The sequence below is a fragment of the Limulus polyphemus genome, unplaced genomic scaffold (genome assembly GCF_000517525.1).
Source record: "Limulus polyphemus unplaced genomic scaffold, Limulus_polyphemus-2.1.2 Scaffold1509, whole genome shotgun sequence".
Lineage (NCBI taxonomy): Eukaryota > Metazoa > Arthropoda > Merostomata > Xiphosura > Limulidae > Limulus > Limulus polyphemus.
The window spans coordinates 234,172-244,977 of record NW_013667119.1 but is presented as its reverse complement, the minus strand read 5'-3'; the positions used below and the strand labels follow the sequence as shown (position 1 = coordinate 244,977).

The 10,806-nt window shown below is 30.6% G+C and overlaps 2 protein-coding genes across 7 annotated transcripts in view; both read left to right on the top strand.

Annotated features, from left to right (window-relative positions):
* The window catches only part of LOC106463888 (zinc finger protein 883-like), a 14,936-nt gene extending 8,036 nt beyond the window's left edge, over positions 1-6,900 (top strand). For all 3 annotated transcript variants that reach the window (XM_022391523.1, XM_022391521.1, XM_022391522.1), the window contains exons 3-6: positions 828-940; positions 2,893-3,067; positions 4,936-5,565; positions 5,986-6,900. In XM_022391523.1, coding sequence (XP_022247231.1) covers positions 828-940; positions 2,893-3,067; positions 4,936-5,565; positions 5,986-6,539 — 1,472 coding nt within the window. In that variant the 3' untranslated portion in view covers positions 6,540-6,900. The remainder of the gene's footprint in view (positions 1-827; positions 941-2,892; positions 3,068-4,935; positions 5,566-5,985) is intronic.
* The window catches only part of LOC106463885 (gastrula zinc finger protein XlCGF57.1-like), a 120,018-nt gene that overhangs the window by 24,444 nt on the left and 84,768 nt on the right, over positions 1-10,806 (top strand). The gene's annotated exons all lie outside the window — the stretch shown is intronic.

Genomic DNA, 10,806 nt, shown 5'->3' with positions numbered 1-10,806 from the left:
TTAGTATATATATTGTTACTAAACAACAAAAGAGCTACAAAACATACAAAATAAGAAAACACCGTAAATAAAAAAAAAGGTTTACTGTTATTTAGTTTGGTTCAAAACCTACAAAAACTTCATTGCTTTCATTGTAATTTATTTTGTTATTATTTATGGAACATTATAAATAGTTATGTTTTAAAAGAAAAAAACTACTATTGTTATAAATAACACATTCAATTGAACTAAACTGTGAATGGCTATTTAAACATATTTACACATGGCTTGTGTATATTGTATATATACATATATATTATTCATACCTTTGGTGTATAGGACGCAAGCAGATTTTGACATCAAATTTTGGGGTAAAAAGTGCATCTTATACACTGAAAAATACAGTAAATTGTTTCAAAAACAAAATCTGCATGATCTCTCTTGTAGCACGAGACTCTGGTGACTCGGTTGCTTGTTTGACTTGTCAGTTTTGGATAGTGTATAGTTCAACTCGAAAAGTATATGTATTGTACTGAATAACTATTCTTCTCCATTGACAACTGTCTTCTTACATCTTTATATAAAATACTTTGGTCTCTGACTCTGTCTACCTATTTAGACACGATTTGGGACTACAATTAACCATGTGCTTGGCAGCCCAGGTGTATTTTAAGAACCTGCCCTTTGTTGAAAGTTGATACTTTTCTGTGGACCAGCATATTATGTATGAAATTATTCAAGGGGCCAGATCAGTTAAAAAATATTGTACAGATTTTGATTATGATTTATTGATGCATAAGTTATATTGTGTCTTGTTATAAAGTAATCCAAATTGTTGGTATTTCTAGCTACAGGAAAAGCTGATTACATGGAAGAAAGATCTCCACACACCACATTGAAGTTTCGTACATTAAAAGAGGAGAAAGAAGATATCTGTTATGGAGGTACAGCGACAACTGAGGTAATTTTTAGATTAAACTTTTACAGTTGTGTTATTCAAGAGAATATGTGGCTCATACTACCAATGTTGACAAGCTAGTATATAAAATAAGAACCTCTTATATTTCCTAGTTGGTAAGATATCAGTTATGTACTGAATCAAACACAGTGGCCCCTGCCTATCTCTTTCCAATTTTTGAAAATGCTTCCTTATATATATATATATACACTTACTTCTATGTCCCTTTTTCTTCACTGATAAACTAAATTACCTTAATTATTTAAATAACTTGTTATGACACAATCATAGTTTATTATTCGAGGAACAGGTTTATACAAAAAAATTTGATTTTTTGTTTTCCAATGTAAAATATGTAACTAGCCATCACCTGCTAACTGAAAGTGTACTTGAGAAACAAGCAGACAGAGACAGACTTAACACAAACAAAAATATAGATGTTGATTACTGCGTTAATAACATTAACATAGAAAGTTATGAATCTTTTGAAATAAGAAGAAAATACATTGATTTATTACTTCCTTGAGTAGTTAGTGAATTGGAATTTTTTTAACATCTACACAGAACTTTCTTGTAACAAACATTTATATACATTTTAACCCACAAGTTTTTGTGAGAAGATCTGTGAAAGAAAGGAGACGATTATAGAGTTTGACATGTCCCCTTGTATGACTTCTTGGTGCATGTTTTTTGTGGATATCTTAAGTACTCTAAATTAAGATAAAAAAAACCATAAATAATAATGCTTGATACGACTGTATCCAGTGCATGCAGGTGATTACATCAAACTGTTAATCATATTTCTAAACCATAGAGCACAGGCCCATGAACCCATCCATCATACAACCTGTCTTTCATGTAGAAAGACAACAGCCAAATGATGGCAAGTCTCAGGAACATCTCCAGTAAGAAGATACACACAGGATGTTAAGAACTAACCACTGTCTTAATGTCAAACAAATGAAACCTTGACAGTTCCACTATATCAAAATGACCATTTTAGATAGAAGGATCAAGAGAACTGGGTGGGTACAATTATCAGTTTGATTCATTAACGGTTTCTTTTTACTTGTATGAAGTCTACTGTCCTCCATGAACCGACTGGTATTAATTGGCTAAGATAATATCACATGACACTCTTTAATTTGGAAAATTTGTGCTTAAAAGTTGGCAGTGAATAATAACCATCCACCTATATTATTATTTGAAAAATCTGAGCTAGAAACTGTTAATCTAGTTTGCTTGGCCTAACCAATAATTATGTATCTGCACACGGTTTCACACTATAGTTTTGCTGCTCTAAATCATCCGGCTTTAATCTGACTAACTGAAAACTTAAAAACATTCCTCCTTTACTGTTAGGTGAAATTGTTAAACTGATAGCTCATATGACTTTTTGGTAAAAATTGAGTGGTTTTTGTTGAATAACTTTGCAAATGTGGCTTATGTTAAACCAAATTTGACATCTATTTGTAGGTTGTAAATATCTTTCTGTGTATCAAATTTGAAAAAACATCTATGAAAGTTAAGTATGATTTTCTATCAAATAAAGTTTCCATACTTTCTTGGTGATGGGGAAAAAAAGGAAATTCAATCCAAATTGGAAGTTTTATATCTTGTTTATTTCTTAATGAATTGTCTTGAAATTTGGTATATGAAATAAGGGTACAGAAGAGCACATTCACTGAAAATATGTGATAGTTTGAATTACCACAGTCCAAGCTACAGAAGGTGGAAAATAGCTAAACTTTCACTCCTGTAAATAACACAAAGTATTTCCTGCAGGTTGTTTTGGTCACACGACACACTACCCTCAGTCTTTATAACTAAGTTTGAAGTATTAGGTTTATTAATTATATTGTCATGTTTTAATCTAATTAACTGTGGAGACAATGTGTAATGATAACACTAACTGTTATTTTTATTGACCTTTTAAATATGTTGTTTGATTTCAGAACACATTTGTCCAAGAGAAAACAGAACAGTTTGGTGATCAGTTAGGTGATATTATTTCAAAGTTCAGTGACAGCAATGATCATGATCTGGATACTTCAAGTTATAATGATATGAATGTGAAAACTAAAACTGAATTTCAAGAAGAAATTGAATCTGTGTTAGAAAGTACATCTGGTAAGTATAAATATCTAAAACTTCAGTGCATTGACACTGGCTTAAAACATTGGTAAAATCTTGGTAATTTTTAAAAGTTATTAAACCAAATAAGACAGGATTAATTTGAAATGTATAGATTTAAATTTAGTGTCTTTTTGTTTTTTTAGTTCTACTTGGAAATTTTTTTGTGTGAGATGTTTTGAAGTGATAAAATGACAACAAAACCTTTAACGTGAATAAGGAGAACAGTAACTGTTTCTATAAAATCAAACGGAGAGAAACTAAAACTGACCAGTGTCTATCTTTCTGGTTCTTCATGTATAAACTTTTTGACTAATGGCTGGAACCCATTTCCATAGATTAATTTCAACATGTACAGAGAATATATAATTTCCATAAATGTGACTTGCTGAACACTACTAACACTATAGAATCTAGAATTTGAATGATACCAAAGACAGTAATCAAATAGCTTTTAATCACAGGATCATACCTAAACTTGATTAAAAAAAAAGTCATATATATATATCGATAAATATTTTAGTATTGTCTAAATCTTGGCATTTATAAATGTCAGAATTTAGAAGTATAATTCTTTCGCTAGTTGTCAAAATAAAAGGCTTTTACTTTCATTCTTAATAGTATAAATATATATACTGTGTTCTTGTTAGTCTTAGGATTCTTCTACAGTACGTGTCTGCAACATGTAGGTGATAAATTCAACAACAAATGAACGGCACGCACGTCTTGTTTTAAAAATAATATATATATATTCAGAACAAGTTAAACATATGTACAATAAATTATTCTTGCTACTGTGATTATAGGAATATATTGCTTTAGAATTTCAGTTGAGAAGCCAAACTATCTTCTCTATTACTATTGCACTAGTTTTCTGTGTGTGGTTCACTTACAATTATGGCACGAGCTACTATAATCTTTTGATCTTCTTCCTTTGAGATATCTTTTGTTCCTTTTGTCAAAGAACACTCAGGCAGATTCAATTACTTTAGAACCATGCTTTGATAGAATAAATTATTCTTCTTATCTTCTGTTAGTCTTACTCTTAACATATTAAAAGTTAGGCATATGTTAATCATTAGGCATATCACTTTTACAGCATTTAACTTCACGCCAAACTTTTCCTTGCCTGTAACTTTACTCTTTTCTGTCTGTCCTGCTATTTCTACTCATCTAACACTATTTATATGTTTATCACATAATCATCTGTCCTTCTATATTCTCAATGTCAGTGTATTGCACGCAATGTTTGATAGTCTTAACCCCAATCAATTATTAACAAAACTTCCTATATTCATCTGCTTTTAACCCTTAATACATCAAAAACAAAACAATAATATAACACTCACTCACAAAAATAAATTAATCAATAACATCTAAACTAAACAGTTTTTTTATAACATGACAATAAATATTTATTTATAACTTGCATATAGAACTTTTGAACAAAATGTTTAAATTATCATTGTTAATTAACATGTTTAAGTAGACAAATCATTAGAAGATTTGATGATAATTAATCACTTCAAGTTAGAAATTATTTCCAAAAGTTAATCCATAAAGGTATTAGCTAAAAGTATGTTGGATGTTGTGACACTGTACTATCATATTTCTTCAGGTGATCTTAATTTATCTAATAAAACCTCTTTTGAAAATGTAATGTTATCTACAGTTTGTTTTTAATGCTATTCTGACACAGTTATAAAAGTTTCTATAAAGTGTGAACCTATGAAAACTGCATCTTAATTAGTTTTTAGCTTTAATATTTTCGTTTTGGTATTGATCATATCAGAACATTAAATATATTTAGAAGTTCATCAAAGATGTTATTAACTATGATGAGGCATCATTTGTATCTATTTTAGATATGAAGACCTGCTGTGGGAGTCAGTGTCCTGGTAATCATGTTATAAAACAAGAAGATTACTTTATAGAAGTTAGAAATTCCCCAAAACTAAACAGTGGTATATATGAAGAATCAACTTTAAATGGAAATAACCTAAACAAATTTAGTATACCTCAGTGTAATGGTAAAACATACAGTTGTGTAATCAGTGGAAAAGAATATGGAACATTGGATAACCTAACACAAGAACAGAGGATTCAATCTGGAGAGAAACCGTATCATTTTGCAGTGAATGGAAAACATTTTGAGAGAAATAGTCCTTTAGAACAACATGAAAGAAATCACACTGGGGAGAAACCTTATAGTTGTGGAGTTTGTGGAAAACTATTTGGATCAAGCAGTAACTTAAAATCACATCAAATAATACATACTGGGAAGAAACCATATAGTTGTATAGTTTGTGAAAAACAATTTAGAACAAAGGGTAACTTAAAAAACCATCAAAATATACACTATGGGGAGAAACCTTACAGTTGTACAGTTTGTGAAAAACAATTTGTATCTAGCAATTACTTAAAATTACATCAAAGAATACACACTAGGGAGAAACCTTACAGTTGTACACTTTGTGAAAAACAATTTGTATCGAGCAGTTACTTAAAATTACATCAAAAAATACACACTGAGGAGAACCCTTACAGTTGTGCAGTTTGTGAAAAACAATTTGTATCAAGCTATTACTTAAAATTACATCAAAGAATACACACTGGGGAGAACCCTTACAGTTGTGCAATTTGTGAAAAACAATTTGTATCGAGCAGTTACTTAAAATTACATCAAAAAATACACACTGGGGATAAACCATACAGTTGTGCAATTTGTGGAAAACAATTTCTAAGAAACTGTGGTGTAAAAATACATCAGAGAACACACACTGGAGAGAAACCTTACAGGTGTGAAGTTTGTGGAAAACAATTTATATCAAAAGGTGTATTACAAAATCATCTAACGATACACACTGGAAAGAAACCTTACAGTTGCGCAGTTTGTGAAAAACAATTTGTATCAGGCAATTACTTAAAATTACATCAAAGAATACACACTGGGGAGAACCCTTACAGTTGTGCAATTTGTGAAAAACAATTTGTATCAAGCAGTTACTTAAAAATACATCAAAGAATACACACTGGGGAGAAACCATACAGTTGTGAAATTTGTGGAAAACAATTTCTTAGAAACTATGGTATAAAAATACATCAAAGAACACACACTGGGGACAAACCATACAGTTGTGAAATTTGTGGAAAACAATTTCTTAGAAACTATGATATAAAAATACATCAAAGAACACACACTGGGGAGAAACCATACAGTTGTGAAGTTTGTGGAAAACAATTTATATCAAAGGGTGTATTACAAAATCATCTAAAAATACACACTGGGGAGAAACCTTACAGTTGTCTAATTTGTGGAAAACAATTTCAAACAAACTGTGATAGAAAAAGACATCAAAGAACACACACTGGGGAGAAACCATACAGTTGTGAAGTTTGTGAAAAACAATTTGTATCAAGCAGTTACTTAAAATTACATCAAAGGATACATGCTGGGGAGAAACCTTAAAGTTGTGGAGTTTGTAGAAAATAATTTGTATCAAGCAATTACTTAAAATTACATCAAAGGATGCACTCTGGGGAGAAACCTCACAGTTGTACAGTTTGTGAAAAACAATTTGTATCAAGCTATTACTTATAATTACATCAAAGAATACACACTAAGGAGAACCCTTACAGTTGTGAAGTTTGTGAAAAACAATTTCTAAGAAACTATGATATAAAAATACATCAAAGAACACACACAGGAGAAACCTTACAGTTGTGCAGTTTTTGAAAAACAATTTGTATCAAGCTATTACTTAAAATTACATCAAAGATTACACACTGGGGAGAACTCTTACAGTTGTGAAGTTTGTGAAAAACAATTTCTAAGAAACTATGATATAAAAATACATCAAAGAACACACACACGGAAGAAACCTTACAGTTGTGCAGTGTGTGGAAAACACTTTAGGACAAAGGATTACCTACATAAACATCAAAGAGACACACTGGGGAGAAACCATACAGTTGTGAAGTTTGTGGAAAACAATTTGTGTCAAAGGCTGAATTAAAAAGTCATTTAAGAACACACACTGGGGGGAAACCTTACAGTTGTGCAATTTGTGGAAAGCATTTTGTAGAAAATAGTAACTTAAAACAACATAAAAAAAGACACATTGGAGAGAAATTTATATTTGTGCAACCTCTGTACCTCAGCAGTTAATATGAGGGCTTACAATGTTACAAATTGTGTTTTGATACCAGTAGTGACACAATGCAGATAGACCACAGTGTAGCTTTGTAACATACCATATAATATTAAAGGAAACAAGGGACTGTTTTTGTACACTCTGTGTCCACTGTAGCATTGTATGTTCATGAAAGTACTTATGTTCCACTAGAGAAGTCTACTTCATGTACTTACTTATCAGGAACTAAAATCAAGATACTAAGTATGGTTGGTAAAACCCTGAGGAAGGTGTTACTTACAAATAAATTCTCACATCCTTATCTCTTTGAAATACATCCATATCAGGAAGTAAAGGCAAGGTTTTAAATATGGTTGGTAGAAGTATTATTTATTAATAGATTATTCTATCTTATCTCTGTTATTACAATACCGCTGTGAAAGTCACTTTAAATATTGCCCATTATGGCTAAACTAACAATCATGCAGTCTAACTTCACTTTCGCTGACTTATGTTCACTTATATATACCTTGCCCACCTGAAGCATAGAATTTTCTACAAACTATGAGATGCTATGATGTAACAATACTCACTTAAGGCAACAAGAAAAATACAGAAGGCTCGAGTAGTGTGATGTCAAGTTACAACAAATGAACTACACATACACAATATATGACGTTTACATAGTGATATAACAAAATTTGTCATAACTATTACCTTTAATATAATTATTTTTAACATACTTGTTATGAATACTAAATAATCCTTAGATAATCAGATCACTAAATGAACTAAATAATAACTCTTATACTATATAGTCTTGTATAATCTAACACTTTTTCACACTACTTCTCTTGTTTGCATCATAGAGAGATGGAGACTGATCTTTTTCTTGGTATCTCAACTTGTTATTTAAAGATTTTAAAGCATTAAAAGGGTTCTGTGACTTAATCAGTTGACGAGGATCAGGATTTTGAAGGATGCTACACATATGAAGTAGGCTTTTACAGGGTTCCTTGTATTATCAGCTAATTAAATAATGTCTCCAAAATTTTGCTACTTCACTAGGGGGCTACATTAATCATGCAGCATCTGCACACCTCATGCAACTTCAGTCTCATCCATATAATGCTTATAAAAGTCTGTCAATATCTGAGCACAAAGGAAAATTCATTTGCAAGCCTTATAAATAGAGGTTTATCTGTAATGCATGAACTACTCACCACTGAAAGATGAACAGTATTCACCATCGTACACCACTTACATTTGTCAACTAATGTTAATACTACTAACATGCTTTTTACACTGATGCTCACTCGCATTCTTCTTTCTTAATTATTTTGAGCAGTGTAATGAACATAACTTACAAACCCTTGTACTAAACTGCATTTAATATCTTAAATTTATAACAAGCATGTGTTAGAAATGCTTGATTTGTTTTGTTCTTCACTTACAAATATTTATATATAAATTCCATAAATAGGAAAGAATATTTACATAATTATGGACTTACTGATAATCATGACAAACCAACTTTCCACAGCTAATTTTCAAATGGATATGCTTTATTTAGTTTATGTAGTCAGTCATATAAACTGTTAACTTAAAAAAAAAGGTGTAGGTTGAAACTTCAACCTAAAAATTATATCCTTGTGGTGTTTATGGTTGTCCTTATTATGGGAGTAGTGCAGCACTGGAACAACTGGATTCAGAAATAAAGGTGCTTTTTTTCATATCATTAAGTTAATTTCAATGCTTCTGTAGATCTTACTTATATTAAAACTGTCTTTTAATTGTACAAAAGCTTTTCTGCAGAAAATAAAAATGATTAAAATATTTCTTTGAACTGTAAAAAATACATTTGAAGTGTTAAAATATTTTGTGATGAATAATAATTTTCAGTATTGCAGTTAAGGTTGTTCATAGGTAATTTACGTAATTACATCCAGATGAAAATTACTATTCAGTTATGTAAAGATTTATTTCAAGGTGTATAACAGTCAATTATAATTTATAGTGTGTGTTACTTTTTTTTTCAAGATTAAGAAATGATCAAAAGTGAATAATCTAACTACAGATAATTAATTGTACAACTCAAAATCTTGTGATGTAGGTTATGAGCAAAATTGTAATAATCCTGACAACATTATAATTATTTCTTCCAGAAAAGATAAATAAACCACTGTTAGAAACATGGATTAATGGAACAGTTACATACTATGTTTTTTACTACTGCAATAACAGTATGTTGTTTTAAGATTGTCATGCTGATTTTGTCCTGTAAGATCTTTCATATTAGTGTAACTATGTTATTGCAAATTAAATATATTTGCAGTTTTAAAAAAAAATGTAGGTAAGTATGTGAGTGTGAATACTGAGTTTATTTATCTTTTTTTGTTTTTCATAATTAATCTTATTAAGTGAACAGATTTTTATTTGTACTTGTTTTTTATAACAAAGCCACATTATTCTATCTCCTGTGTCCACCAACAGGAATCCAACCCAGGATTTTAGCAATGTCTCACTGAAGGACAAATGAAAAGATCTTAAAAGTGACTTAGGATTTCCTTTTTTTGTGGCATTTCATTGTAACCAATAAATCATTAAATAAAGGTAATTTAAAGATGTAATGAGCAGATGTATGTTACTAGTGGGTGAAGATGACTGATTTTTATTTTCTACAAAACAGATGTTGTGTTATTAAAACAACATTTGTGATAGTTCTGTACTGCTTGTCTAGATAATTACTTTCGACATGTTTGGTAAAACACTTCTTGCAACTTATTTTCACTGTGATTATTTGATCTATACAAAGGTGGGATATATACATGTATTTGATTAATTTTCCATAAGTTATATTTTAACATGAATAGGCTGAGTTGAACCTGGCAGGTAGTGCACCATTCTATGTATCTGAGATTCCATGGTTCGTGACCTGTAATTGCAAAAAAATATAAAGATTGCCCCCAGCATTTAGGGCCATGGGTAAAATATGTGTGGTGGTCAATTCCTACTACATGGTACGACAACAGTTGGTAGTGGGTGGTGATGACCAGCTTCCTTCCCGTTAATCTGTCACCTCAAATTTGGGATGGATTATGCAGACAGCCTGGATTTAGTTTTGTGCAAAATCCAAGAAACAAACATGCTAAAATGACTAATTCATAAACTCAAATAATAAATAATTTGTTGTTAGTCTAATTATATGAATATGTTAACTGATGTAAAATTTAACATAAATGAATAATAGCTGTGATCAGCATAAATTTTTCTTTGCCTTGTGGTGTTTTTTATTCCTAACTACATGACCCATAGTAGACAAATATTTTGTTGCCAACTAGGAATTCGTTTTTTCACTACCAATGGGCCAGACTGTCACCTTTATATAAATTTCATGAAGGAAATGTAATAATATTAAGTTTAACCTAGATAAAACCCTTGTGTCAGCACAGTGAATCACTTACTCATCATAAAGTATTTCTCATAGTTATCATCTCCATGTTCGTTTTTTTTCTTGGAAATCAAATTAGCTCCCTATATCTTTATATATGTATTCTTGTACATTGACCATTATACCTGACGTGACAACGTGACGCAATTAAT